We start from the raw sequence: 27,993 nt of genomic DNA, 5'->3' as shown, positions 1-27,993 counted from the left end.
ATGTGTGATTTTATTTTTTAATGTTCTTATTTTCAAGATTATTTGTGGAATTAATGCTGAGAAACTATAAATGAAACTCCTTTTTAGGTAAAATCTGTTAATGCTGCTTAACTGATAATTCTGAGCTTTCGTAAACTGTTATGAGTTGGTGTTTTCTTGATTTGAAATTAAATCCACCTCTAATATTATCTTAGAAGCAGAGGTATTCTGTTTGGATATGTGTTCTATTTTGTATAACATTCATCCTCTTTGCAACTGTATTATTAAATTCAGGTAATTATACATATATTTCTAGGACCCACCTGATTGGCAAGAAATTTTGACTTACTTCCGTGGATCTGAATTGCAGAATTACTTTACCAAGATTCTTGAAGATGACCTAAAAGCCATTATCAAACCTCAGTATGTAGACCAGATTCCCAAGGCTGCAAAGGTCAGTTGCTTTTTAGGAGAAATTTAGTGGATATTACAGATATTGGTGGACATATAAAAGATAAATCAAAGTAAACTTGTTTTATTTTGTGACTCTTTTTAATAGTGAGGGAATTTTAGTATTGAAGGAAAATAATTCTATTTCTGATATATTATGGCAGGGGACAGTGGGGTGTATTTTGGACCGAAAAGATGAAACAAAGACACAAGCAATTGTATGTCAGCAGCTCGGTAAGTGTTTATTTTGTGTATGTGTTTTAATAGGCCCTGAACTTAACTCATGAAGATAGGTATCTTTATATGGATTACTGAAATAAATGGAAAAATCTCTAGTAGTTGTCGTATTTTCAACAGAAACATTCAAACAGAGAATGACTTGCAATATACATTTTACCTTGAAGAGGTAAAATAAAATAATATTGAACACAATGCCTCTATGTTCTTTGTAGATTTAACCCATCTAAAAGAACGCAATGTTGAAGATCTTTCAGGAGGAGAGTTGCAGAGATTTGCCTGTGCTGTCGTTTGTATACAGAAAGCTGATATGTAGGTTACTTTATACTTTTTGTAAATCTTATCCCTACTTTAGAGTTTTTGTTTATAATGCTGCTAATAGAGCAGTGGTTTGAGAGAAATTAATAGGAAGAGTATCTAATGTTTTAACTTTGAGGTCAGATGTTGAAGCAATTGTGCATCCATTGCCCATTTCCCTGTTATTCCATCAGGGGTAAAAAATTCATTTAGGTAAGTACCTTACAACATATGGGTTCTGGAGCTCTTTAATCTGAAGTCAGCTGTTTATTTTGTAAACTCTCTTTATACATAAGAAGGACATTTTTTTAAGATGAAGCTCTCCTACCAGGCTGGCAAGGTTTTCCATAGCTCAAGTGGAAAATCAGGTTTTTTAGGTTATCCTAAATCAGGGTGGCTTGCCATGTGAGAGAGAAGAAGGAAGTGAAAAAGGCGAGTTTCCTTTCTACCTTTTAATGCCTCTCTTCTCCCAGATAGTTTTTGCTCTCGTCTTTTTCCATACTTCTACTCTGGCATCCAATGCAGGCTAGTTTTTCTCCATAAAGTATTCTGTAATTCTGGGCAGAGCCCTCCTTTCCAAAAACTCTGTTTGCTTTAGTGCAACCGACTTTAGCCAATTAAGAGAGCCCTCTGAATTACTTCGGAATATATCAGAATATTTTTCATGAGGAGATAACAGTTTGTAAGTTAGCCTAATCTAGGAGTCTCTCCCCAGACTTGATATGCAGTCCTGCCTTTCGTAATTTATTTTCTTCCTTCTACTTCTGAACAGAATACAGAAATTTTTACCATTATGGGGTGGGCTCCTCATTATTATAAGGGGATTTTTGTTGTTGTTAAATCAGAAACTATATCTCAGTGCTTTAAAATAACATGCAAGATAGAATTTTATCATACTTGCCTTTCAAATTATTATGTTTGCTTTTTTTTTCATAGTTTCATGTTTGATGAACCTTCTAGTTACCTAGATGTCAAGCAGCGTTTAAAGGCTGCTATTACTATACGATCTCTAATAAATCCAGATAGGTAAGTACAGATTTGGTATATGCCTGTGCTGTTTTGTTTGAGGACTTTCACAGATTTCTAAAGTTTAAACACTGGGACCATCAATGTCACATATATGTGTGTGTTTTCCATCTTGGTTTTTGGAGCTATCACTTGAACTTACCTTCCTTTATCTAGAAAAGAGATTCTTAATGCAAGATCCATTTACTACCATACCTGTTTCCAGGGAGCCTAAGAATACTCTGTAGTGATATGCAAATTTTGGCATATATGTATGGATTTCTGGGAAGCAGATCCTTAACTTTTACCAGATCCTCAAATGGATATGTCACTCATACACACAATTTTAGAACAGAGTAATTCCGGTTTCCCAGGTCTTACTGAACACAAGGGAGGTCTTAAAAACTTCTGTTAAGTAATCACAACGTCCTGTATTTGTAGGGTGCTTTTGTAGTTTGCAGAGTTTTTATATCCATTATCTCATTTGCGCCTTAGTAAACTTGTAAGTAAGAATCTTTAGGTGGTATTCCCATTTTGCAGATGAAGATGTTTTAAGGTCAGAAAAGCTAGTTATTTCTAGGTTTCCAATTTGTGATATGGCAAGAACCCAGGGCTTTTTCTATTCCTCTCTTTAGTAGCTGATTTAATTCATAGCTGATCTTACAACAGAGCAAGAGAAATCCCTAGGGATCAAAAAACCAAAGAGAGAACTGTAAATTACAGGGGAAAAACAAGGATGGCTTTCTTGAGGGGACGTTGCTTGTCTCTGTAGTAAGTCTTGAGCTTTAACAGCCACTTGTGGGCAAGAAGCAAGGCCTTGTATTGAATTATCACACAAAATGCCAGGACTCTCAAACGACTGCTTTCTCAGCAAAAGAGCAAACACAGGAGGATGTCAAGGAAACATATACCTGTCACTCACTGAGATCCTTGGAAATGGAGGGCTGGCTCCCCTTCAGATCTCTTTAGGGACTGGCAGCTCACATGGATATGGAATTGAAATTTATGTGATCAGGGGAGTCTAAGAACCATCCATGTTAAGAAAGTAACATAACAAGAGGGCCCTAGAATCTTTAGTTCTGTGGTACCTAGATGAAGCAAATATAAAACCACTCTGGAAGCATATGCCCTCAACCCTGGTCACACAGGATTTCTACAGGTAAAGACTCAGGAGCTTTAAGCCCAGGGTTATAAATGATAGGAGGAAACTGTCTACAAATGAGTCAGTAGACACAACAAACAGCAGGATTTAGACTTTCAGGAACTTTGAGTGACATTCTCAAAGAGACTATAAAATAATATTTAAAATAATTTAAAACATGAAGATTTAAAACTAAGAATATGATACTACAAAAAAGCAACAGGTAAATATTTAAAAAACCCAAACAAATCTAGAAATTAAAAGTATAGTCATGACATGGACATGGACAGATTAGACAGGTTAGGTACAACAGAAAAGAGTGTGAGAAACTTGAACAGTTGGTCTGAGCAAGCTACCAGAATACAGCAGAGAGAGAATAAGATTGAAATACAGAAGGAAGGTTCAGAGACATGGAGAATGGGATAAGAGAGAATAGAATGAGAAGAGGATTTACATATGTCTTAATAGGAGTCTGAAAAATAAAGCTATGAAAAGGTCATGGCTGGGTATTTTCCAGAATTGGAAAACTTGACTCCATAGATTCAAGGAGCAAATGATCCATGTACATACCTTGAAGTAAAACTTGGACTATCAGTGGTAAAGAGACAGTCTTAGTTGAGCCAAAGCGTAGCCATAATTTTCACTTCATTCTTAGACCAGGGCATTATGATAGCCTCTTTGGGGGAAGTAAGAGTATAAAATGTCCCAATATTCAGGGACTTCAGGATAAGGTAAATTAAAGAATACATAAGCAGTCAAGTCAGTAGTTCTCAATCCTAATACCTTTTTATAAAACATTTTTATATTCCTTTGTTTTACTGAAATGAATATCATAGATATTATCTACATTTACACATAATTTTTTTAATACTATATAATGCTTTAACCATAATGAAAAAGCTAAAAGGACATGTATTTCAATATTCAGCCAAATCACTACATTCTATGTTATGAGAGGGCAGTAACCATAGTTGTAAAAAGGATAACATGCCAAAACAGGTTAGATTGACAAAGAGAAGAAAATGATTGTTAGATTTTCTCAGATGTGCTGGGTCTCATTTTTATAGGTAAAGGGTCAAAATAATTTCTTTGTAGTGATAGACTGATAATAAAAAGTTACAGGAAGTATATCTGCATCCTGAAATTCTACAACATATCAAGGCATACATTCAGTCTTTAATGCTGTAAAAAGATTTTGAAGATCATATCCTCCAATAAACAACAAGAAATAGAGGATGGATTAGAGAGGGGAACAGTAATGCGAGAGGAAGATTAAAAACCAACAGATAACCCAAAATTAAGTGTAGGGTGTAAATTTTCATAGCATACATTTCTCATGTTGCAGATTATTGTTTCTTCCCAAACCCTCAGAAAATTAGAGTGGCTCTCCTAAATCTTTTTTAACATTTTGGACTTCTGCATAAGCTCCATTTGAAAGTAGGGAAGGCAGGAGGTGTGACTTATTTTTTTCTTCTTTTCAAAGCACATTAAAAGCCACTAGATAATAACTATGCTGCCTTATACTTGGCCTTGAAGATTTTAATGGTAAAAAAGCAGAGAATTATTCCAGATAATGGAACATTGCCAATAAAGATACCAAGGCAGGATAAATATTGGCCCACTTGGGTGATTTGCCATTTTTATTGATGCTCACCACATTCAACAGTGGGCAAAAGTTTATTTGCATATTAAGAAGGGTGTTCCTACTAGAGGTAGAATTGGAGGTGAACCATGAAAGGGTTATGTAGAACTTCAGCAAGTGAGGATTTTAGGCAGGATGTTAGACCATTGAAATGATAGACCACCCTTAGACACACAGGGATAGAAGGGTAGATTATTCAGGAAACAAGCAAAGAGCCATTTTTCAGTGTGTCCTATATATAAATGAAATAAAAGAAATACAGATGCTGTGGTTCAGTTGACCAGTTATTCGACTTTACAATATTGTAAAAGCAATACACATTCAGTAGAAACTGTACTTCAAATTTTGATATTTTCCCGGTCTGGCGATAGGCAGTACGATATTATCTTCTGATGCTGGGCAATGACAGCAAGCCACAGCTTCAAGTCAGCCACATGAGCACGAGGGTAAACAGCTGGTACCCTTACAACCATTCTGTTTTTCACTTTCAGTACAGTATTCAATACATTGCATGAGATACTCAACACTTTATTATAAAATAGGCTTTATGTTACGTGATTTTGCCCAACTGTAGGCTAATATAAGTGTTCTGAGCACATTTCAGGTAGGCTAGGCTAAGTATGATGTTTGTTAGATTAGGCATATTAAATGCATTTTCAAATTACGATGGGTTTATCAGGTGTAACCTTATAAATTGAGGAAGATCTATAGTAGCTAAAGTTTTGGAAGGTCTTAAAAGAAAGTCTGAAGATGTTATGTGTTTCATTTGGAACTGAGAGCCACATCTGGGGACCTGAAGAAAATGAGGTTTGTTAAAAGCCTATAACAATATTGATAGAAATGACAGCCTGAATTAGAATCTAGATAGAGAAAGAAAAGAATGAATTAGACATGCTTGACAATTTAAACAATATATGATTGCAAATAAAATTCTTTTTTTTATGGGAGTAGTGATTCCATCAATAAAAATATTGCTGGTTTTTATTTGTACAGGAAGCTGATAAATTAGAATTTTATATAAAGCAGAAACTAACACACCATTGTAAAGCAATTATACTCCAATAAAGATGTTTAAAAAAAAAAGAATTTTAGGTGTCTGTAGGACGTTGCTTTTTGAACATCTTGAGCTAAGTTGAATAGGAATAAGATGCGTAAAAGCTTTATGATTATTATTTGCCTAATAGTTTCTATACTAGCAATACATTTTTCCTACCACTTGAAAAGTCATGTCATAGCCCATCCCGTTTATAAAGTGCTCCAGTACACACACTAACCTATTTTCTTTCTTACCGTCACTAGATTTTTATTACCTGTAAAAACATTTTGCTAACGTAGTGTTTTTTGGTATTGTTTCATATCTATTCCTTGTCTCCACAGCTGAAGTGAAAATTCTCAGGTTGAGGATTCTGTTGTATTCTCTGTGCATTCCTTACTACAGCTAGCATGAGACAGGACAAGTAGAAGGGTTTAATGCATAAATTGAAGAGCATAATAAACAGTTTAGAATAGGTCTGATTTAAATCTATTATAATTGTTTCTGCTTTGTAAAGTTTATTTTAAAGTTTATTTTATTAACAAAACATTTATTTCATTTATTCATACACTATTTCATGTTAACTCTTTTCTTTTAGTTTAAGAAAACAATTTGAAATATGAACGTTGATAATGAGTCTTAAAGAAAATGTTTTATAACTTAAGCTTAATATGGTCTTTACGGTTAATTTTTTAAAAATATATCTGTCTTCCTGAAATTTACACTGTAGTTTTTTAAAAAACTATGTAAAAGTTTTCATTATAATTAAATATTTTAATTATATATATTATATTACATTTTAAAATAAAAATCTATATTGATTTTCAGATATATCATTGTGGTGGAGCATGATCTAAGTGTATTAGACTATCTCTCTGACTTCATCTGCTGTTTATATGGCGTACCAAGTGCTTATGGTGTTGTCACTATGCCTTTTAGTGTAAGAGAAGGTAACTTGAAAAACTTTTCACAATGCTGTATTCTCTTTCACTCTAATGCTTAGAAAATGTATTGCTGTTGATGCTAAGTAGTTAAGTGTTGCTGTCATATTACTTATCCAAAACTCTGGCCTTAAGGAATTTAATCTCACAATAGAATATACATATATAAGGTTATATACATCAGTTGTTAAACATAACCTATGTCTTTTTGTAGAAGTTTTTGTTGTGGGTAAAAATGCTCTATCACTTTCACTATTTATTTGCTACATTAAAAGTTTCTTTTATATTTTGGCCTCTGCAGCATCACTGTACTACTTGTCATGTTCAGCTTTATCTTTGACGGGCCAATACCAGTAGGAAAACTCTTAAAATTGATTTAGTGCTCATCTTGTTTTCATGTTTCAAATTTATCTGTATCCTAAGTCTGTGAAACTAAGACTATACAAAAGTCTAATAAGATAGTTATTATAGTCTAGTAAGTGACTAAAATTCTAATAAAATAGCTTAGTAAGTGTATTTTCACTTATTCCTTCTACTTTCAGGAAAGAGGGACTCTGGTCTGTTTTCCATGTCTCTTCCCTAAGCAAGTTAGGCAAAAGTAAAAACTAGCCTACCACTAAGTGGCTCTTGAAACAGAATCAGTGCACTCTCTACCTCATACACCTTCTTCCTTTTAATTTCTTTCTTAATTGCTTCCTCATTCCTATTTTTACTTTTTTACATTTCTTCTCTCCAGCTATGCCTTAAGCTGGCAATCTAGAACACCTAAAAGGACTACTTAGTCCATATCTTGAAAAAATACCATATTCTACAAGAATAAGTATTCATGTAGCCTTATAGCTCCCTAGGTTGAACAGGCTCTTTTTTTTTTTTTAAAGCTGTCTCTTCAAAGAGATTGCTTTTGAGTTACCTAAGAAACTTTTGGAGAAAGAAATTAATATTGCATCATACTCTGCATAAAAAGGCAGTGGTATCTTTTAATTTATAAAAAGTGTATAAATAGTTTAAGATGTGGGGAAGGAATTGCTCTCACGTCCCTATCTATACATTTGAGATAGGTAGGTATTTTAAGGGAAAATTTGTGAGATTTCCCAGTTTTCTTTCCAGTAGTCTTAAGAGATGATATCAGAAGCAATTAATGTTTTATTCTCCTCAGTTAGCAAGTATTTATTGAATGCCTACTCTGCCTAAAGTAGTTCTAGAATTGCATTGATGATAATGACATGGGTACCTGGCAATCACTTTTCATAATTCCATTTATAGATGCCATGTCTAAAGCCTATGCCAAGAAGTAGTTCCTGGTGAGGTTTTTAATGTACCCTATCTGTTAAAACAATTCAAGTAACAAACTGCACTTAATCTTTCTGCTTTCCTTTAATATACTGAAATTAACACATTATATGTAAAAGCTCTTTATGAACTGTAAAGGAATTTTTGCTTGAACTCATTTTTAAATTGGCAAGAGAGACATTGCAGTATTAATGTATAAAGCTGACTTGTTAGTGTTTTTTCCACAGTCACTTCTCTGAGCTTTCATTTTCTTACCTGGTGAATTAGGCACTTGGACTAAATGGCCACTAAGTTTCCTTCAAGTTTGTATTTTTATTTAATTTTTGGTTTTAATCTTTTTAACCCCACATTTGTAATTTTTAAATAGTTTAAGATATAAAAATGCTAATTTGGGCGGAATAAACATCTATTTATTCTGTCAATAAATATTTGTTGAACACCTGTGTTCTAGGCTGAAAAGGCCTAGATGTGGTTCTTAATTGCAGATGACATGGATAATATCCTTAGACTTTCTTTCAAGACCTTCTGGAACTTCACCTACTGTCCTCTTATAAATAGTAAACACTTTAAAAACAGATCTTTTCACTGTTTCCCAAATAATCCACTTTTCCATTTCTGTGCACCTGCCATTGTGGTTCTTAACAACTGCAGCATGGAGGAATTTTCATGTACAGTATGTTAGTTTACTTTCAGTTATTAAAATCTGTTTAGATAATGGTGTTTTTGTACAGTGAAGCCAAAAAAAAGGTTAATGAAATAGTTTGTTATTATAAATTTCTTTGAAACCTGGGAAGTTAATCTGAAAACAAATGCAGTAAATCATAACTTGAACGTATGGTTATGTCTCCCATGCAAATGAATATTCGTAACTTAAATCATCTTTAAAAAATTATTGCTCAAACTATTTTAATTTATTTTATGTCAATCTGAAAATATTCCATTTTACCTACTTATCATTTTATAGAGAAAAATTACAATTTTTTATTTTAAAATACAGAAGAAATGGCATCATAGGCTTTCACATAAAATCTGATGGAAAAAATCTTATAAAAATCACGTAATAATGAAAAGTTATGCTTTGTGTATATAGGCATACATGAATTACTTAAACTTGGCATTAGGTACATGAAACACTGTTGTCACACTGCATGCTATAAATCCACAGAAATTTAAATCTATGCATAGATTGCTCACAAGAGAGCCTAGGGTTTTGGCTTTTACATGATCATTTATTTTTGTGGAAAAAGTTTAGTCTTTAAGTGATCTTTACTAATTTATTTCAATGACTTTCCAACAGGCATAAACATTTTTTTGGATGGCTACGTTCCAACAGAAAACTTGAGATTCAGAGATGCATCACTTGTTTTTAAAGTAGCTGAGACAGCAAATGAAGAAGAAGTTAAAAAGATGTGTATGTATAAATATCCTGGAATGAAGAAAAAGATGGGAGAGTTTGAGCTAGCAATTGTAGCTGGAGAGTTTACAGATTCTGAAATCATGGTGATGTTGGGTGAAAATGGTAAGTTTTCCTTATTTTGTGATATTCGGAAGTTTGTTCTGTTTATCCAGTAACTGAGTGTTAATTACTCCATGAAAAACTTTGACTCAGTTATAGTTCTGGGAGCTGGATTGAATTCCTACATTTCTCAGTGTAGTTCACATTTTGTGACAACATATGATTTAATCTGTCATTTAATCGAGTTCATATTTCTTATTTTGTTTTCATAACCTTCAGTGAGAATAAGATTTTTTCTAAGCTGGTTTTTCTATGTATAAATTGATATGAATAGCACTTATTCATCTTAGAAACTGACTAGGAAGGAAAGGATAAATTGATAGTTCTGAAGCAGTCTAGTTTAAAATGTTTTTCTTGCATTCCTCCACTTGGAACCTTTCTTAATTTAAATTTAGGCTAATCTAACTTTGTAAATAGTTGTATTACCAACACTTTTTAGTAATACATTATCGTCATAAACATAGTTACGAGATGAATTTGAGTGCCAAATATCTGGTATGGCTTTCATGATTTTTAGAAAAAGATTTGAATTGTGTACTTACAGCTTACAAAACTGTAGAAGAAAAAAATTTTATGAAGATTGTTGCAATGTATCAGTTTTTAGTTAACAGGAATTTTGAGCTTGGTTGCAATTAAATATTTCATGTAACTGGCCTTTATGATGATGGTATCAACCATAACAATTATTGTCCTGTCTTAACAGTAAATTGTGTGCATTGATATTTTAGCTAAATAAGTCTTTCAAGAACTAACCCAAGACTTTATAGACCACCGTTTGTTAAAATGGCTGTCATAAACTTTAGTCTATATTCCTCCTAATTAGTTTAGAATGATACTTGAGAGAAGAATCATGAAAGTTCAAGTATTTTTCTATATAACCTTCAGAATTCAGTAGTGTCAGTGTATTTGTTCAAAACTAATTTCTCAGTTAAAACCCAGTAGTACATTAGTGATTTACTGTAAATGTGAAGCATCTTTCAAGTCAATTTCTTGTATGTTGTGTTGTTGCCAGGTACTGGTAAAACGACGTTTATCAGAATGCTTGCTGGGAGACTTAAACCTGATGAAGGAGGTACTGTTGTAATATTGAGTCTTTTTACTCTGTTCCACATAGTAAACTTTGAAGATCTGGGCCGTTTTCAGTGTCTTATTTATTTGTATTACTTTGCAGGGGAAGTACCAGTTTTAAATGTCAGTTATAAGCCACAGAAAATCAGTCCCAAATCAACCGTGAGTTATTCTGTTATTTTGTTATTGAAGAAGAGTTTATATGTGTATATACCTAGAGCATTAATCTTACACTATATCAAAAATTTTCTCTAAATTAGTTTCTGTACAGGTGTAATAAGGTGGCTAAGGAAGATCTTAGGACTACTACAGTTCTTTATTCATTTCCACTACTAGAAAACTCTTAAGTCTGTTTGGCATCTTTTTCCAAAATAAATCTTCAGAAACTTAATGTGTTTTGGTGCTGCAGATGACATCAAGAAAGTGAAAAGTTACCCACAGGACTGGAGAAGTTATTTGCAAATCATATATTTAATAAGATACTAGTATCCAGAATATATAAAGAACTGTTACAGCTCAATTTTTAAATGGGCAAAGGATTTGAATAGACATTTTTCCAAAGAAAATATACAGATAGCCAATAAACACATGAAAAGATGCACAGCATCGTTAGTCATTAGGGAAATGCAAATCAAAACCACATTGAGAGACCACATAACATCCATTAGAATGACTTAAAGCAGAAAGACAATAACAAGTATTGCTGAGGATGCAGAGAAATTAGAACCTCATACGTTGCTGGTGGGAATGAAAAATGGTAGAACCACTGTTATTCTGTCATAAAAAGAAATAAAACACTGATACATGTTACAATATGGATGAGCCTTAAAACATGAAATTAACCTCCTTTGATTTCTGCAGGTGTTGTAATGAACTTATTAATTACAGTATCTATGCTCAGTACTCACTCATGTTGGGAATATTTGAGACGGCGTGGCTTACAATGAAAATTTTATCATTGATACTTTCTATAAGCTTAGCTTTTAAGTTCTCAAACTCAGCCCTCTTCTCAAATAACAAGTTAAAAGACATCTTAAATTTATCCCTGTCATATTATCGTGCATTTTGTGTTAGCTCACAGATTGCCTAAGATTAGTTGATACCCATATTGACCTTTAGAAGTATTCCTAGTCTCTAATGATTTCTTCCCTGAAACATTTATCATTTACTACTTTCAAATTTTAAGATTTTGGTTTTTTTTTTTAACTTGGACATGGTGGGTTTTTAATTTTTAAAGTCTCAAAACATGTCATAGCTGATGGATAAGCATCTAAATACTATCGATATCTGCTGGTGGCAAATTGATATACTTTTGCTGTGTAGCTTAACTTTCTCAAGATTCAAAATTAGAGTAGTTCTATACTGAAATAAAATTTCAATACTTTTCCATTAAATACTATACTTTTCCGTTAAATAATTCCATTTTTCCATTAAATAAGGGAAGTGTTCGCCAGCTACTACATGAAAAGATCAGAGATGCTTACACTCATCCACAATTTGTGACTGATGTAATGAAGCCTCTGCAAATTGAAAACATCATCGATCAAGAGGTACTCTAAAATAATTTTTGTTGTTTTATCATTTTATTATTTTAAACTTTGAATGTCTCTACATGGTTTACTGAACTTCTTTTGCAAATAGGTGCAAACATTATCTGGTGGTGAACTGCAGCGAGTAGCTTTAGCTCTTTGTTTGGGCAAACCTGCTGATGTCTATTTAATTGACGAACCATCTGCATATTTGGATTCTGAGCAAAGATTGATGGCTGCTCGAGTTGTCAAACGGTAATGTCCCACTCATAAAGAGTATTACCTGTGGTCGTGTGTAGTGGCAGACAAAAGTGCTTAATATAGTGTTTGAATATGATGATATAAAGCTTTTCAAAATCATGTGTTTTAGTTTCATACTCCATGCTAAGAAGACAGCCTTTGTTGTGGAACATGACTTCATCATGGCCACCTATCTAGCAGATCGAGTCATTGTTTTTGATGGTGTTCCATCTAAGAACACACTTGCAAACAGGTAAAACTATTTTCTAAACTAAGTTCCAACACTTAGAAACTTACTTTATTTAGTTATTTATTTCAAGTTGGCTGGCTCTTTTTTTTTTAATCTTTGTTGGAGTATAATTGCTTTACAATGTTGTGTTAGTTTCTGTTGTAAAACAGTTTGTTGTACAACAAACTGAATCAGCTATAAGTATACATATATCCCCTCCCTCTTGAGCCTCCCCCCCGTCCTCCCTATCGCACCCCTCTAGGTCATCTCAAAGCATCAAACTGATCTCCCTGTGCTATGCAGCAGCTTCCCACTGGCCATCCATTTTACATTTGGTAGTGTATATATGTCAGTGCTACTCTCTCACTTCGTCCCAGCTTCCTTTTCCCCCCACTATGTCCTTAAGTCCGTTCTCTACGTCTGTGTCTTTATTCCTGTCCTGCCACTAGGTTCATCATTAACGTTTTTTTAGATTCCATATATGTGCATTAGCATACAGTATGTGTTTTTCTCTTTGTGACTTCACTGTACGACAGACTCTAGGTCCATCCACCTCATTACAAATAACTCAGTTTTGTTCCTTTTTATGGCTGAGTAATATTCCATGATATATATGTGCCACATCTTCTTTATCCATTCATCTGTCTATGGACATTTAGATTGCTTCCATATCCTGGCAGTTGTACCACAGTGTTCATTGCAGGAATATTTACATGAATCTTTTTGAATTATGGTTTTCTCAGGGTATATGCCCAGTAGTGGGATTGCTGGGTCATATGGTAGTACTATTTTTAGGTTTTTAAGGAACCTCTATGCTGTTCTCTATAGTGGCTGCATCAATTTACAATCCCACCAACAGTGCAAGAGGATTCCCTTTTCTCCACACCCTCTCCAGAATTTATTGTTTGTAGATTTTTTGATGATAGCCATTCTGACTGGTGTGAGGTGATTCCTGATTGTGGTTTTGATTTGCATTTCTCTAATAATTAGTGATGTTAAGCATCTTTTCATGTGTTTGTTGACAATCTGTATGTCTTTGGAGAAATGTCTATTTAGGTCTTCTGCCCATTTTTGGATTGGGTTGTTTGTTTTTCTGATACTGAGCTACATGAGCTGCTTGTATATTTTGGAGATTAATCCTTGTCAGTTGCTTCGTTTACAAATATTTTCTCCCATTCTGAGAGTTGTCTTTTTGTCTTGTTTATGGTTTCCTCTGCTGTGCAAAAGCTTTTAAGTTTCATTAGGTCCCATTTGTTTATTTTTGTTTTTATTTCCATTTCTCTAGGAGGTGGGTCAAAAAGGACCTTGCTGTGATTTATGTCATGGAGTGTTCTTCGTATGTTTTCCTCTAAGAGTTTTATAGTGTCTGGCCTTACATTTAGGTCTTTAATCCGTTTTGAGTTTCTTTCTGTGTATGGTGTTAGGAAGTGTTCTAATTTCATTCTTTTACATGCAGCTATCCAGTTTTCCCAGCTCCGCTTATTGAAGAGGCTGCTTTTCTCCATCATATATTCTTGTCTCCTTTGTCAAAGATAAGGTGACCATATGTGCGTGGGTTTATCTCTGGGCTTTCTATCCTGTACCATTGATCTATATTTCTGTTTTTGTGCCAGTACCATAGTGTCTTGATTACTGTAGCTTTGTAGTATAGTCTGAAGTCAGGGAGCCTGATTCCTCCAGCTCCGTTTTTCTTTCTTGATTGCTTTGGCTACTCGGGGTCTTTTGTGTTTCCATACAACTTGTGAAATTTTTTGTTCTAGTTCTGTGGAAAATGCCATTGGTAATTTGATGGGGATTGCATTGAATCTGTAGATTGCTTTGGATAGTGTAGTCATTTTCACAATGTTGATTCTTCCAATCCAAGAACATGGTATATCTCTCCATCTGTTTTGTATCTTCGATTTCTTTCATCAGTGTCTTGTACTTTTCTGCGTACAGGTCTTTTGCCTGCTTAGGTAGGTTTATTCCTAGGTATTCTTTTTGTTGCGATGGTAAGTGGGAGTCTTTCCTTGATTTCTCTTTCTGATTTTTCATTGTTAGTGTACAGGAATGCAAGAGATTTCTGTGCATTAATTTTCTATCCTGCTACTTTACCAAATTCATTGATTAGCTCTAGTAGTTTTCTGGTGGCATCTTTAAGATTTTCTATGTATAGTGTTATGTTACCTGCAAACAGTGACAGTTTTACTTCTTCTTTTCCAATTTGGATTCCTTTTATTTCTTTTTCTTCTCTGATTGCTGTGGCTAAAACATCCAAAACTATGTTATGTTGAATAATAGTGGTGAGAGTGGGCACCCTTGTCTTGTTCCTGATCTTAGTGGAAATGGTTTCAGTTTTTCGCCATAGAGAATGATGTTTGCTGTGGGTTTGTCATATATGGCTTTTATTATGTTGAGGTAGGTTCCCTCTATGCCCACTTTCTGGAGAGTTTTTATCATAAATGGGTGTTGAATTTTGTCAGAAGCTTTTTCTGCATCTATTGAGATGATCATATGGTTTTTATCCTTCAGTTTGTTAAGATGGTGTTTCACATTGATTGATTTGTGTATGTTGAAGAATCCTTGCATTCCTGAGATAAACCCCACTTGATCATGGTGTATGATCCTTTAGTGTGCTGTTGGATTCTGTTTGCTGGTATTTTGTTGAGGATTTTTGCATCTATGCTCATAAGTGATATTGGCTTGTAATTTTCTTCTTTTGTGACATCTTTGTCTGGTTTTGGTATCAGGGTGATGGTGACCTCAAACAGTGAGTTTGAGAGTGTTGCCCCCTCTGCTATATTTTGGAAGAGTTTGAGAAGGATAGGTGTTAGCTCTTCTCTAAGTGTTTGATAGAATTTGCCTGTGAAGCCATCTGGCCTTGGGCTTTTGTTTGTTGGAGGATTTTTTGTTGTTGTTGGTGTGTTACGCGGGCAGCTCACTGTTGTGGCCTCTCCCGTTGTGGAGCGCAGGCGTGCCATGTGGGATCTTCCCAGACCAGGGCACAAACCCGTTTCCCCTGCATCAGCAGGTGGACTCTCAGCCACTGTGCCACCAGGGAACCCCGCTGTTGGAGGATTTTTAATCAGTTTCACTATCAGTACTTGTGATTGGTCTGTTCATGTATTCTATTTCTTCCTGGTTCAGTCTTAGAAGGTTGTACTTTTCTAAGAATTTGTCCATTTCATCCAGGTTGTCCATTTTATTGGCATATAGTTGCTTGTAGTAGTCTCTCATGATCCTTTGTATTTCTGTGTTGTCAGTTGTTACTTCTCCTTTTTCACTTCTAATTCTGTTGACTTGAGTCTACTCCCTTTTTTTCCTGATGAGTCTGGCTAATGGTTTATCAGTTTATCTTCTCAACGAACCAGCTTTTAGTTTTATTGCTCTTTGCTGTTTTTTCCTTCATTTCTTTTTCATTTATTTCTGATCTGATCTTGATGATTTCTTTACTTCTGCTCATTTTGGGGTTTTTTGTTCTTCTTTCTCTAATTGCTTTAGGTGTAAGGGTAGGTTGTTTATTTGATATTTTTCTTGTTTCTTGAGGTAGGATTGTATTGCTATAAACTTCCCTCTTAGAACTGCTTTTGCTCCATCCCATAGGTTTTGGGTCATCGTGCTTTCATTGTCATTTGTTTCTAGCTATTTTTTGATTTCCTTTTTGATTTCTTCAGTGATCTCTTGGTTGTTTACTAGCGTATTGTTTAGCCTCCATGTGTTTGTATTTTTTACAGTTTTTTTCCCCTGTAATTGATATCTAGTCTCCTAGCATTGTGGTCAGAAAAGATGCTTCATATGATTTCAGTTTTCTTAAATTTACCAAGGCTTGATTTGTGACCCAAGATGTGGTCTGTCCTGCAGAACATTCCGTGTGCACTTGAGAAGAAAGTGTATTCCTTTGTTTTTGGATGGAATGACCTATAAATTTCAATTATGTTCATCTGGTCTAATGTGTCGTTTAAAGCTCATGTTTCCTTATTTATTTTTGTTTGGATGATCTGTCCGTTGGTATAAGTGGGGTGTTAAAGTCCCTTACTATTATTGTGTTACTGTCAATTTCTCCTTGCATGGTTGTTAGCATTTGCCTTATGTATTGAGGTGTTCCTGTGTTGGGTGCATAAACATTTATAACTGTTATATCTTCTTCTAGGATTGATCCTTTGATCATTATGTGGTGTCCCTCTCTATCTGTTGTAACAGTCTTTATTTATTTTCTTATTTTTAATTTTTTTTGCGGTACGCGGGCCCGTCATTGTTGTGGCCTCTCCCGTGGTGGAGCACAGGCTCCGGACGCGCAGGCTCAGCAGCCATGGCTCACGGGCCCAGCCGCTCCATGGCATGTGGGATCTTCCTGGACCGGGGCACGAACCCGTGTCCCCTGCATTGGCAGGCGGACTCTCAACCACTGCGCCATCAGGGAAGCCCCAACAGTCTTTATTTTAATGTCTATTTTAACTGATACGAGTATTGCTACTCCAGCTTTCTTTTGATTTCCATTTGTATGTAATATCTTTTTCCATCCCTTCTCTTTCAGTCAGTATGTGTCCCTAGGTCTGAAGCGGCTCTCTTGTAGACAGCATATATGGGTCTTGTTTTGTATCCATTCAGCCAGGCTGTGTCATTTAGTTGGGGCATTTAATCCATTTACATTCAAGATTATTATCGATATGTATGTTCCTATTACCATTTTCTTAATTGTTTGGGGGTTTGTTTGTGGGTCTTTTTCTTCTTTTTTATTTCTTGCTTAGAAAAGTTTCTTTAGCATTTGCTGCAAAGCTGGTTTCGTGGTGCTGAATTCTTTTAACTTTTGCTTGTCTGTAAAGCTTTTGACTTCTCTGTTGAATCTGAATAAGATCCTTGCTGGGTAGAATAATCTTGGTTGTAGGTTTTACTGTTTCATCACTTTAAGTATATCCTACCACTCCCTTCTGGCCTGTAGAGTTTCTGCTGAAAAATCAGCTCACAACCTTATGGGGATTCCTTTGTATGTTATTTTTTGTTTTACTCTAGCTGCTTTTAATATTTTTTCTTTGAATTTAATTTTTGTTAGTTTGATCAATATGTGTCTTGGTGTGTTTCTCCTTGGGTTTATCCTCTATGGGACTCTGTGCTTCCTGGACTTGGGTAACTATTTCCTTTTCCATGTTAGGGAAGTTTTCAACTACAATCTCTTAGAATATTTTCTCAGACCCTTTTTCTTTTCTTTTTCTGGGACCCCTATAAATCGGATGTTGGTGCATTTAGTGTTGTCCTAGAGGTCTCTGAGATTGTCTTCCTTTCATTCTTTTTCTTTACTCTGCTCCTCGGCAGTTATTTCCACCATTTTGTCTTCAGGTCACTTATCCATTCTTCTGCCTCAGTTATTCTGCTATTGATTCCTTCTAGAGTGTTTTTAATTTCAGTTGTTGTGTTGTTCATTACTGTTTGTTTGCTCCTTAGTTCTTCTAGGTCCTTTTTAAATGTTTCTTGTTTCGGTGTCCAGCAGTTTGGATCATCTTTACTGTCATTATTCTGAATTCTTTTTTAAGTAGTTTGCCTATTTCCTTTTCATTTATTTGGTCTTGTGGGTTTTTAGATGGCTCCTTTGCCTGTAAGATACTTCTGTGTCTTCTCATTTTGTCTAATTTACACTATTTGAGGTCTCCTTTCCCTCGGCTACAGGGTCGTAGTTCCTCTTCCTTCTGTTCTCTGTCCAGTGGTGTGGTTGGTCCAGTGTCTTGTGTAGGCTTCCTGATGGGAGGGACTGGTGCCTGCGTTCTGGTGGGTGAAGCTGAGTCTTTTCCCTCTGATGAGTAGGGCTGTGTCAGGTGGTATGTTTTGGGGTGTTTGTGAGCTTAGTATGAGTTTAGGTAATCTGTGTGCTGATGGGTGGGTTTGTGTTCCTGTCTTGTTGTTTGTTGTGAGGCGTCCAGTACTGGGAGCTGCTGGCAGTTGGGTGAAGCCGGGTCTTGGATTCAGATAGAGGCCTCCGTGAGAGCTCTCAGAGATTAATCTTCCCTGGGGCTGGGAATTTTGTAGTGGTCCAGCATCCTGGACTCGTTGCTCTCAATCCAGAGCCTCAGAACCGACTTTTGTTCAAGGGACCAAGACCCCACAAGTCGGTTGTCCTGGCAATAAAGGGGATTTAAAAAAAAAAAGACTAGCAAAACCCCAGACATGGTAAGAAGTATAATCAAACAGAAACAGAAACAAGGAAACATGCACACACACAAAAGAAACAAAACAGAGCCAAGTAAATCAAATAGGAAGAGAACAACCAGACAAACAAAAGAACCCAAGAACAAAATCAACAATTAAGAAGAAAGTTGACAAAAACCCAAAACAAAGCAGAGTGCCAACTGAAGAATGAAGCAAAGAAACAAAACAAACTGACAAAAATGATATTAAAAAAACAAAGAAAAAGGGGAAAGAAGACAACAGAAAATCAGTGTAGAAACAGAAATATAAAAAAGACAAAATAGAAAACGTATTTAAAAAAAAAGACAAACGAAACCCTGGAGAAATGGTAAAAACAAAATCAAACAAAAAAAACCAGAAGCACGGAAACACACACACATGTAAAAGAAACCAAAACAGCCAAATAAAACAAAAAAAGCAAGAGAAAAACCAGACAAATAGCACAATTCAAAAATGAAATCAAACAATTAGGATTAATACTAACAAAAACACATAACCTAAAAACAAAAGGAAAGCAGTGTGCCCACTGAATAATAAAGCAAGGAAACCGAACAAACCTATAAAAATGATTTAGAAAATAGTAAAATAAAAAGGGAAAAACATAGGACAACAGAAAAGCAAAGAAGAAATGGAAATATTAAACATATATATTGAAGAAAAAAATTCGGGACAAGAACACAGACCAACAGAAAAGCAAAGTAAAAATATAAATATATACCAAAAAAAGATAAAAATATGTTATAAAACACAGAGATCCCAAAAGACTAAATAAAAATCTAAAATAACAAAACAAAAAAAGAAAGTAAAGCAAGCCAAGAACAAAATAAGAAGCTAGAACCAACAACAGAATGAATCAAAACATAATAAAATTAATAGTAATAATTGTTTCCCTGGGGTCTCCGCTGTCAGGGTCCTTGCTCACACCGTGAGCCACAGCCCCCCTCCACCTCCCCAGGAACCCCTCCTCTGTCTCTGGGCTGGTCTCTGGACCTTCTGTGGGCCTGGGGACCCCTCCAGCTCTGATGTGGCCCAGTTCCTGCGTGTGCTGCCCCCAAAGTCCACAGTTGCCAAAGCTGGACTGTTTTCATTTGTGGGAACACTCATCGGTCTACTCAGATGTTCCATAGACGCAGGGTCTTCCTAGCTGATCGTGGGGATTTAATCTGCAGCTTGTGCTGCCAGTGGATAGATTTTCCATCCTCTTCCTTAGTTGCCCCGTCCCTGGGGTTCAGCTTTGGTTTTATCCCCACCTCTGCGTGTGGTCTGCCTGCAGGAGTCTGGTCGTGAGGCTGCCTTGGAGCTCTTGGGTCTGGCCCTGTGAGGACCGGGTGCAGAGGTGGTATGACTGCTTGGATCACGGGAGCCCCAGCGGCACCAAATGCACAGGGGAGCCGGCGGCCATGGGTTCAAGAGATATGGCCCTAGTGAGGGCCTTTTCCGGCGCCCAGCGTAAGGCACCTGAGAGCCAGCCCTGGCCGGGGTTTTTCCGACACCTGGCAGCAGGCACATGAGGGCCAGCTCTGAGGGGGCTTTTTTATATCTCACAGCCAGCACACAAGAGCCAGCCCTGAGCGGGCTTCTTTTATTGTTGTTGGCAGGCAGCGATATGTGGGGAGAGAGAGGTTACAATAATGGCCCTGCGTGGGACTCAGCAGTAGTGCCCTGCTTCCATGGCAGTGCAGTCTTCCTCCATAGGCATTCCCTGCTGCGGATTTCTTCCCTCCTGTCCCCTTGGTCCGTCTTCCCACAGCCAACAGCACTTTTGCTCTGGGCCTGTTTTCCAGTCCCCACACACCAGCTCCCAGCCCCCTTGCACACCTGTGAACACACGTCCCAGTCTGGGTCACGTAGGGCCACTGTATGGGCCATCTGTGTATTTCTTACTCTGTCCTGTCTGCTATGGATCAGCAGCTTCACCCTCTTCCAGCAGCCTCAGATGCTTCCCTTCTGTCCCAATCAATTTCCCCGTCATAGAGGAGGTTTCCCCAAATTCGGGAATCTCTCCTCTGCTTCAGTTCTCCTGCCCCAGGATGCAGTCCCATCCGGCTTCCTCTTCTCCTTCTCCCTTCTTTTTTTCCATCCTACCCGGTTATGCAGGAATCTTTATACTCCTTTCCGGTGTCCAAGGTCTTCTGCTAGTTTTTGGCTGGTGTTCTGTGAGAATTGTTGCATCTATGGATGTATTCCTGATGCATCCGTGGAGAGAGATCAACTCCACGTCCACCTACTCTCTGCCATCTTGAATCTCCCCAGAAAATTATTTTAAAATTTCCAATCAACATATAGACATTAGTCATACTGTTTTCATTTTTAATAAGGAAAGAGATAACCAGAAATTCTAGAAGTGATTTTGTAACTCCCAAGATTATTCATATTCGGTACTGGATGGCCCTGGGTAGAATAGCGTTTTTTAGACTATGGTAAACTCCTGACCCAGGGGAATAAGTATGTGGAGCTTTGGGCCCCTCACCTTTTCTTTCAGGTTCAATTTTGTCTGTTTCATTATTTGGATGCATGATTTGCCCCATTTACACCGCTAGTGGTAAAGCTCACTACACCCTAGATATCTGGTATTAATGTACAGCAGGGTTAAAAATGAATGATTTTACCTCCTCCGTCCCCTTTTTCTCTCATTTTTCCTTATTGGCTTGATTGAGAGTACTTGTAATATAAAGAACTTTCACACTAGTTTATGGGAAATTTTTTTTTATGAGAAATTTTTTACACTTTTAGTGCTGAAACCTTATTAGGTTGAACTGTATGAAATTCCTGATATTCAGCCATTTGACCTGTAAAAACAGCAAGTTCATGTGATACCAACAATGTTTGCTGGTTTAGGGAGGAATGGATTTGCTATTTGAATAATTCATCCAAGGAATAGAAGTACTAAACTTCTTAGAATTCTTTTTTTTTCTATTTAAAATTTATGTATCAATTACTGAAAATAACATAACTTCTTTGAGAGTTAGGGAAATTTTTTAGACTATATAAAGCTATTCAAATAGTGATTCTCCCTTTGTATTTACAAAATGCTTAAAATTCCACATGTATGATATGACTTAACATGATTTAAGAACTAGTTTGGGTGAGAAAAGATGAATAAAGTATAGAAATTTTAAAAGGTGTTACTACTAAACACCATTATGTTGTACATATTGCTTTGTGCCTAATTTCTAACATAAATATTACCTTTTCTGTTAAATTCTCTTCTCCCCTAAATATCTTAGATTTGAAATTCTTACATTATTTTTCTAAAGCAGTACTTCTCGCTGACTTTCTTTCCAGATCAGAAGCACTTTAAACTGTGTTTGTTTTGCATAAAAATATAGCCAAACAAACTACATAGTCCAAGCAAAGACATTTCTGAATATAGACTTTATAATGTACTGTGACTATACTGTTATCCAGATGACTTATGATTGGGGAATTAGAGGGAACAGTGATTCGTAATACTCTTCATCCTAAAAAAGTAATTAAACTGGGGGGGTAAAATTCAATCACAACTGATAGATTTTATTTTTCCCCTAGTCCTCAGACACTTTTGGCTGGCATGAATAAATTTTTGTCTCAGCTTGAAATTACATTTAGAAGAGATCCAAACAACTATAGGCCAAGAATAAACAAACTCAATTCAATTAAGGTATGTAGAAAAATTACCTTAAATCACAGATAACTTCTCAGTGTAAATAACTGAAAAGCATGTTTTAAATGGAAGGCTGTGTCATTAAAATCTTATGTCATTTCATTAATTCTAAGATTCATGTTTTTCACATTTCAGTATCTGATGGTATACTTCAGTCTGATAGGCAGCAGTTGTGATGTAGCTGCCATTGCTGCATTGTCTGTTTGAGTTGCACCCACTGTTGTACTGCTTCTGTTGAGTTTGCCATTTAATGTCTTCAGAAAGATTACACTTGAAACAGAAGTTTTTACAAATACCTTAATATTTCTTACACATTTTCTTTTTGTGCACGCAGAAGAGCAACACATGATTAAAATACATATTTTAAGAGTCTAAACAGACTTCTTCAATGAGCATTAAATCCTAAACAATGAAAAAACATTTTGTCAGTGGTTGTTTTTTCTTTGTAGTATGTAAAATAATTTTGCACCCTACACTTGATACAGTCTGTGAAATGTGTGTTTTTTAGAAGATAAGTCATTTCTTCATCTCTCAAAAAAAGAAAAATGAATGCTAAAAAAGCATTTCTGTGTTTCTGGTATCCCTGCAGTGCTTCTTTAAAATGCTGCTTACATTTCATGGCCCTCTAGCCATCCTCCTTAATACTTAGAAGCTTTAGAAGTATGTTACACATACTGTCCTTTCATATTTGTACTCCTCTAGCTTCGCTACTAAAATGTGTCCTCTTAGAAGGCAGAGACATGGTGCACATCATGTATTCTTAAGCATCTAACATAATATCTGGGTGCCTTTAGCCTTCACTGTATATTTTGTTTATAAATGTTTACTCTCTGGCCAGGATAATGAAATGGCAAGTTTTAAATTAAATTTGAAGAGTTTTCTCAGTTTTGAAAAGCATATTAAGCAGAAGAGAGGAACTAAATGTTAGAACACTTATTATGCACAGCTTAATTTTCATAAGAATTTCTTCTGAAGCATTACAAACACTTTGTGTTGTAGTTTTCTTGGGTAGAGACTTAGATCAGTCCCCAGGTACACTTATCATTTTCTGTATATCCACTCATCCTAGACAGTCATACCTCAGTCCTAATAAGGGAGCAAGCAGCTAGGCAAGTAGGTAGTTGGATCATTACTGGCCAGTCTGTAAACAGTGCTGGGAAAAATTATTTTTATATACTTTTTGTGTAATAGGCAGTTCTCAAACTGACAGTGATACCTTTTTACCAGAAGCTTAAAGTTAAAATGATGAAAATGGAATTTAATAGTTTTTCTGGAAGCAGTATTTTATATAACAAAATTTTATATGTTTAAGTATTTTATGTAATGGAATTTTGTGTGAGGTGTGCAGCAGGAAGGTTGTCCAGGCAGTAGGGATGGGTAGCAGAGATAGTAATCTTGCCTTTAAGTAGTGGAACCAGGCATATCCAGAAGCAGCCAGTGAGTGCAGAGAGGTTGTATAGACACTTAGAAACACTGCTAAGTAATTCTGCAGGTGAAAGTCTACCCTACCCTTACATATAGGAGAATGGTGTTGATTTTTATTGCTTCTCTATTTTATTTTTTAGGATGTAGAACAAAAGAAGAGTGGAAACTACTTTTTCTTGGATGATTAGAGTGAATCTGAGAATATCGATAAGCCATTTATTAAAAGAAACATTTACTGGGATTTTTGTCATATAAAACTTAGATCAGGTTTTATGTCCCACATGCTCTGGAGATTGAAGTATAATTTACTTACTGTAACATAAAGCCAGTTGTGTTTTAAATTGTAGTCTGAATACGGCAAATGCCACTTTTCTGTTCTTGATGATAAGGCCCTTTTTGTGCGTAACATTCTAAAATGAAGACATTTCAGGCTATACAAATTACCTCCAAGTTTTCATGATGTATGGGAAGATATTCAGTAGCTGTACAGGTACCAAATGCTGAGCAGTGTTGCCCCCTTTTAAAAATCTTGAAAAAGGTTTCTGTACTTACATGGTTTGCCAGGTATGCCACTATAATGAAACTGCCCTTATTTTAAAAGACGGTCGATGATGCCACTGATGAAATTTGATAAATAAACATCAGGATTATATATATTTGTTTTCAGTCTTTGCATTAAATTGTCAATGTGTTTAGACTTTCAAAGGAAGATTATCTGCCACAGAACACCACTGCTGGGAAAAGACTATTACCGACTTAAGCATTGTTGACAATGTTTTTGGTGCTTTTGAATATCTTTAGCAAAAAAATCATTTCAACACCCCCCCCCCCCCCAAAAAATAAATCCTAACTTTACTCTGAATTAGATGTAGCATTTCATAAGATTCTATATTCTGTAATTATTCTCAAGGTAATGTCATTCTATAAACATACCTTTATGTAATCACTGATCAAGATTTTGGAAAAAGCATTTTAAAGAATATTTGTTTCCTTTAAAAATACAGTACAGGTTCAAAATCTTTAGTTGGTCCCTAAGCATCTGTGTATTTTTAAACTTCCAGAGATTTCTGATGGGCAGCCAAGGACTGTGAGCCACTTACCTAAAGGCAACATTAACGCAAAGCGGTCCCCAGATAGCAATACAGAGTATCCCTTGGTACCAAATATATTCATTTCCAGGTTTGGATATAAAGGATATTATTTGACTTTTTTTTCTTAGTTTTGGATAGTGTGTAGCTGGAGTTCTAAAGACTTATCCAAATTTCTTGAACAGTGGGATACCTGTAGTGTAAAACCACTTTCAATTATACTTCTGCCTAATGCGCTGAGCTGGAACTAACTTATACTACAAGTGAGGAAAAGAGTTTAGGAAAATTAGAAATTATTGAACAAACTTTTAGAGCTTCTTGAAACAATAGAAGCTTTAATTAATATGCAAACAGTGGATAGAAAGTATGGTTTAACTAAGCCCCATTAGGCCTTTTAAAAATATTGCTTTATCTGAGTAATCCATAAATACATGTCTGTTGTGAAATTTTCAAATATTACAGAAATATATGGAATAGAGTTATGATTTCCCTTTATTTTACTCTCCCAAATGTTACCAGTGTTTATGTTTAATAATATATATCCTTTCATGCTTTTTTCTGTGCACTTAACTGTGAATATGTAAAGGGTTTGTTTTGTACATAAATGGGATTATACTAAAATAAGTATTGCCTATTTTTAAAGATAGGTTAAATTTGTGAATCATTATTTCAAATGTATCGAATAAAATAAGACAAACGCTGTTTTTATTTACTGATTCTGTATTATGTCCTTAAAATATTTGTATTATAAGAGCACAGTTCTTTCTACTTACTGCTGATAAAATATGTATCAATTGTATTATTTTGCATGTAAATGAAAATTTTAAAACAGATTTACATGTTACTTAAAATTTTGTATAGCAGTAGAAAAGGACTTAAAACTGTTAACACAAGGAAAAGGTTTTTTTTTATAAAATCTGTTACCAACTCAAATACATGAATGCAGATGTTAGCTTTTGAAAAGAATGAAACTGCTCAGTATATCCTGATTAGAAAAAATCTCTAAGCAAAAAAGCATGGTGCAACATAATTTATTATAATACACCACTGTTTATATGAAAATGTACAAAATACTAAAATACACAAAAGGATACTCAAGAAAGTTAATGCTTTTGGGAAGGATAACTTGATGGTTAAGAACAGGGAATAAAGGAGACATATATTATACAGCCATTACCTTTTGAATTTAAATTTTGTACATATAAATTGTTTATAGTCAACCTAGTGTGCAGCAGTCTTTACAAAAAGTGTATGTATGTAATTTAAGTTAACCTGATTTTACACCATAGCATCTTGAAGTCGTCCAGTGCTTTCTCTCGCTTACAGATTCAATGTACAGTTTGGTGTCTGGCATTCGTTTGCCTACTGTATCGAAGGAATGAATCTACATAGAGGTTCTTTGTTTCTGTAGAAAGAATGGATAACTACTTAGTTGGTTCTGTAATTTCACTCATTCATTTAGATACACATATGTCAAGCCCTCAACCCCAGTGCCTGGTGTATTGTGAGCACCACGTGGTTCAGAAGAGAAATAGTTCTGGGTGGGAGCTACATGAAGGAGGCAGCTCCCAGGGAAAGGAGCACCTGTAATGATAAAAATGGTAAGAAAATCCATGTGAACCAGAACACAGGTCAGAGACAAGTCAGCATGCGCACTGAAGAGCTTAGTGAGAGGAAAGGGTAATACAGGCAGATTGTAGTGGATAGTTCCAGCTCCCAACCCTGCATGTGCCCAAGTCTGTCTCCTGTATCTACAAGTTTTCAGCTAATGAGACTGGCAAAAATGACCATCTGTCCCTTCTCGTGGAGCAGAGCATTAGTGTCGCTTCATGTCTGTGCCCTCTGGTTTCTGGTCTCCATTTTTGGCTCCTGATTTCTGAACATATCATAGAAAATTGCAAAGAACTAAGTTACACAGTAACAGGCACATCCCTAGATAGGCATAGCATTACTTTGTTTCTTACTCTACCCAAAGGCGTTTAACCCAAAACCAAGGTTTTCATTTAAAAGAAACTAGTGGACCTGCCTGGTGGCACAGTAGTTAAGAATCCACCTGCCAATGCAGGGAACACAGATTGGAGCCCTGGTCCAGGAAGATCCCACGTGCTGCGGAGCAACTAATAAGGCCATGTGCCACAACTACTAAGCCTGCACTCCTAGAGCCCGTGCTCCACAAGGGAAGCCAGCGCAATGAGAAGCCCGTGCACCGCAACACAGAGTAGACCCTGCTCACCGCAAACTAGGGAAAGCCTGCGCGCAGCAACGAACACCCAACGTAGCCAAAGATAAATAAATTTATTTTTTAAAAATGAAACTAGCTTACAGAATTTTTTGAACTCGGAGGATCTAGAAAACTCTTGATGTTCATACCAACAACTGTAGCTTCACTATTCTGAGGAGTGCATGATTCACTTTTGGAAAAGCTTATAAATTATGGTCCGTGAAGGGAAGTTGTGTTTACTTTCTCTTTTGCAGTTTATTTACATCCTCATATCATTCCCTAGACCTGCACTTGAGTCAACAAGTGAAAGTAAAACAAATATACTTAAACTGAAAAGTAGACCATTCTGCTTTTCTCTGAAAACTTTTAAAGAAACCCGGCATGGGACACTTCTTGTGGCCCACTGCTCAGCTGGTCTCACCTTATCCATCCACATCGAGTGGCCAGTTCTGCAAGGGCTTCAGCCATTATCAGCAGACATCTTGCTTTCTTCCCTATCAACTCCGTGGGAAGAGGTGCTGGCACTCAACACAGCTAACAGAGAAATGCTTCCCCCTTTTCCTCCTTCCTTTCTCCTTCTGATCCCTTCAAGGTTCTGTGATAGTTCACTCACCTTCTCGGGCAGCCCCAAACTGGCCTATAGGGCTTGGGATACCCCCTCCCAGCTTGCTGCCCCTGCACCTAAGTCACCTGTCTCTCAAACCCTGTGCTGAATGAAGCCTTTGTTCCAGGCTCTGCTTCCTGAGAAAGCCACTCGGAGAAAGTCCAGAGTAGGTTAAATGAGTATTGACTAGCAATATTCTTAGGCGACTTGATTTAACGAAGAAATACAGCCTTAAGAAACTTGGATTTTCAAAGTATTT

General features: G+C 36.0%; 1 protein-coding gene across 1 annotated transcript in view; it reads left to right on the top strand.

Annotated features, from left to right (window-relative positions):
* The window catches only part of ABCE1 (ATP binding cassette subfamily E member 1), a 37,644-nt gene extending 10,346 nt beyond the window's left edge, over positions 1 to 27,298 (top strand). The window contains exons 6-18 of the mRNA XM_079921138.1: positions 296 to 433; positions 594 to 663; positions 882 to 978; positions 1,900 to 1,989; positions 6,613 to 6,734; positions 9,313 to 9,534; positions 10,544 to 10,603; positions 10,703 to 10,761; positions 12,039 to 12,149; positions 12,241 to 12,383; positions 12,499 to 12,621; positions 22,282 to 22,393; positions 23,962 to 27,298. Of these exons, the coding sequence (XP_079777264.1) occupies positions 296 to 433; positions 594 to 663; positions 882 to 978; positions 1,900 to 1,989; positions 6,613 to 6,734; positions 9,313 to 9,534; positions 10,544 to 10,603; positions 10,703 to 10,761; positions 12,039 to 12,149; positions 12,241 to 12,383; positions 12,499 to 12,621; positions 22,282 to 22,393; positions 23,962 to 24,009 (1,395 nt within the window). The 3' untranslated portion in view covers positions 24,010 to 27,298. The remainder of the gene's footprint in view (positions 1 to 295; positions 434 to 593; positions 664 to 881; positions 979 to 1,899; positions 1,990 to 6,612; positions 6,735 to 9,312; positions 9,535 to 10,543; positions 10,604 to 10,702; positions 10,762 to 12,038; positions 12,150 to 12,240; positions 12,384 to 12,498; positions 12,622 to 22,281; positions 22,394 to 23,961) is intronic.
* Positions 27,299 to 27,993: the final 695 nt, after the last annotated feature.

The sequence above is a fragment of the Stenella coeruleoalba genome, assembly GCF_951394435.1.
Source record: "Stenella coeruleoalba genome assembly, chromosome: 4".
Classification (NCBI taxonomy): domain Eukaryota; kingdom Metazoa; phylum Chordata; class Mammalia; order Artiodactyla; family Delphinidae; genus Stenella; species Stenella coeruleoalba.
Note: the sequence above shows the minus strand (reverse complement) of the source record. Positions and strands in the feature narration are given on the sequence as shown.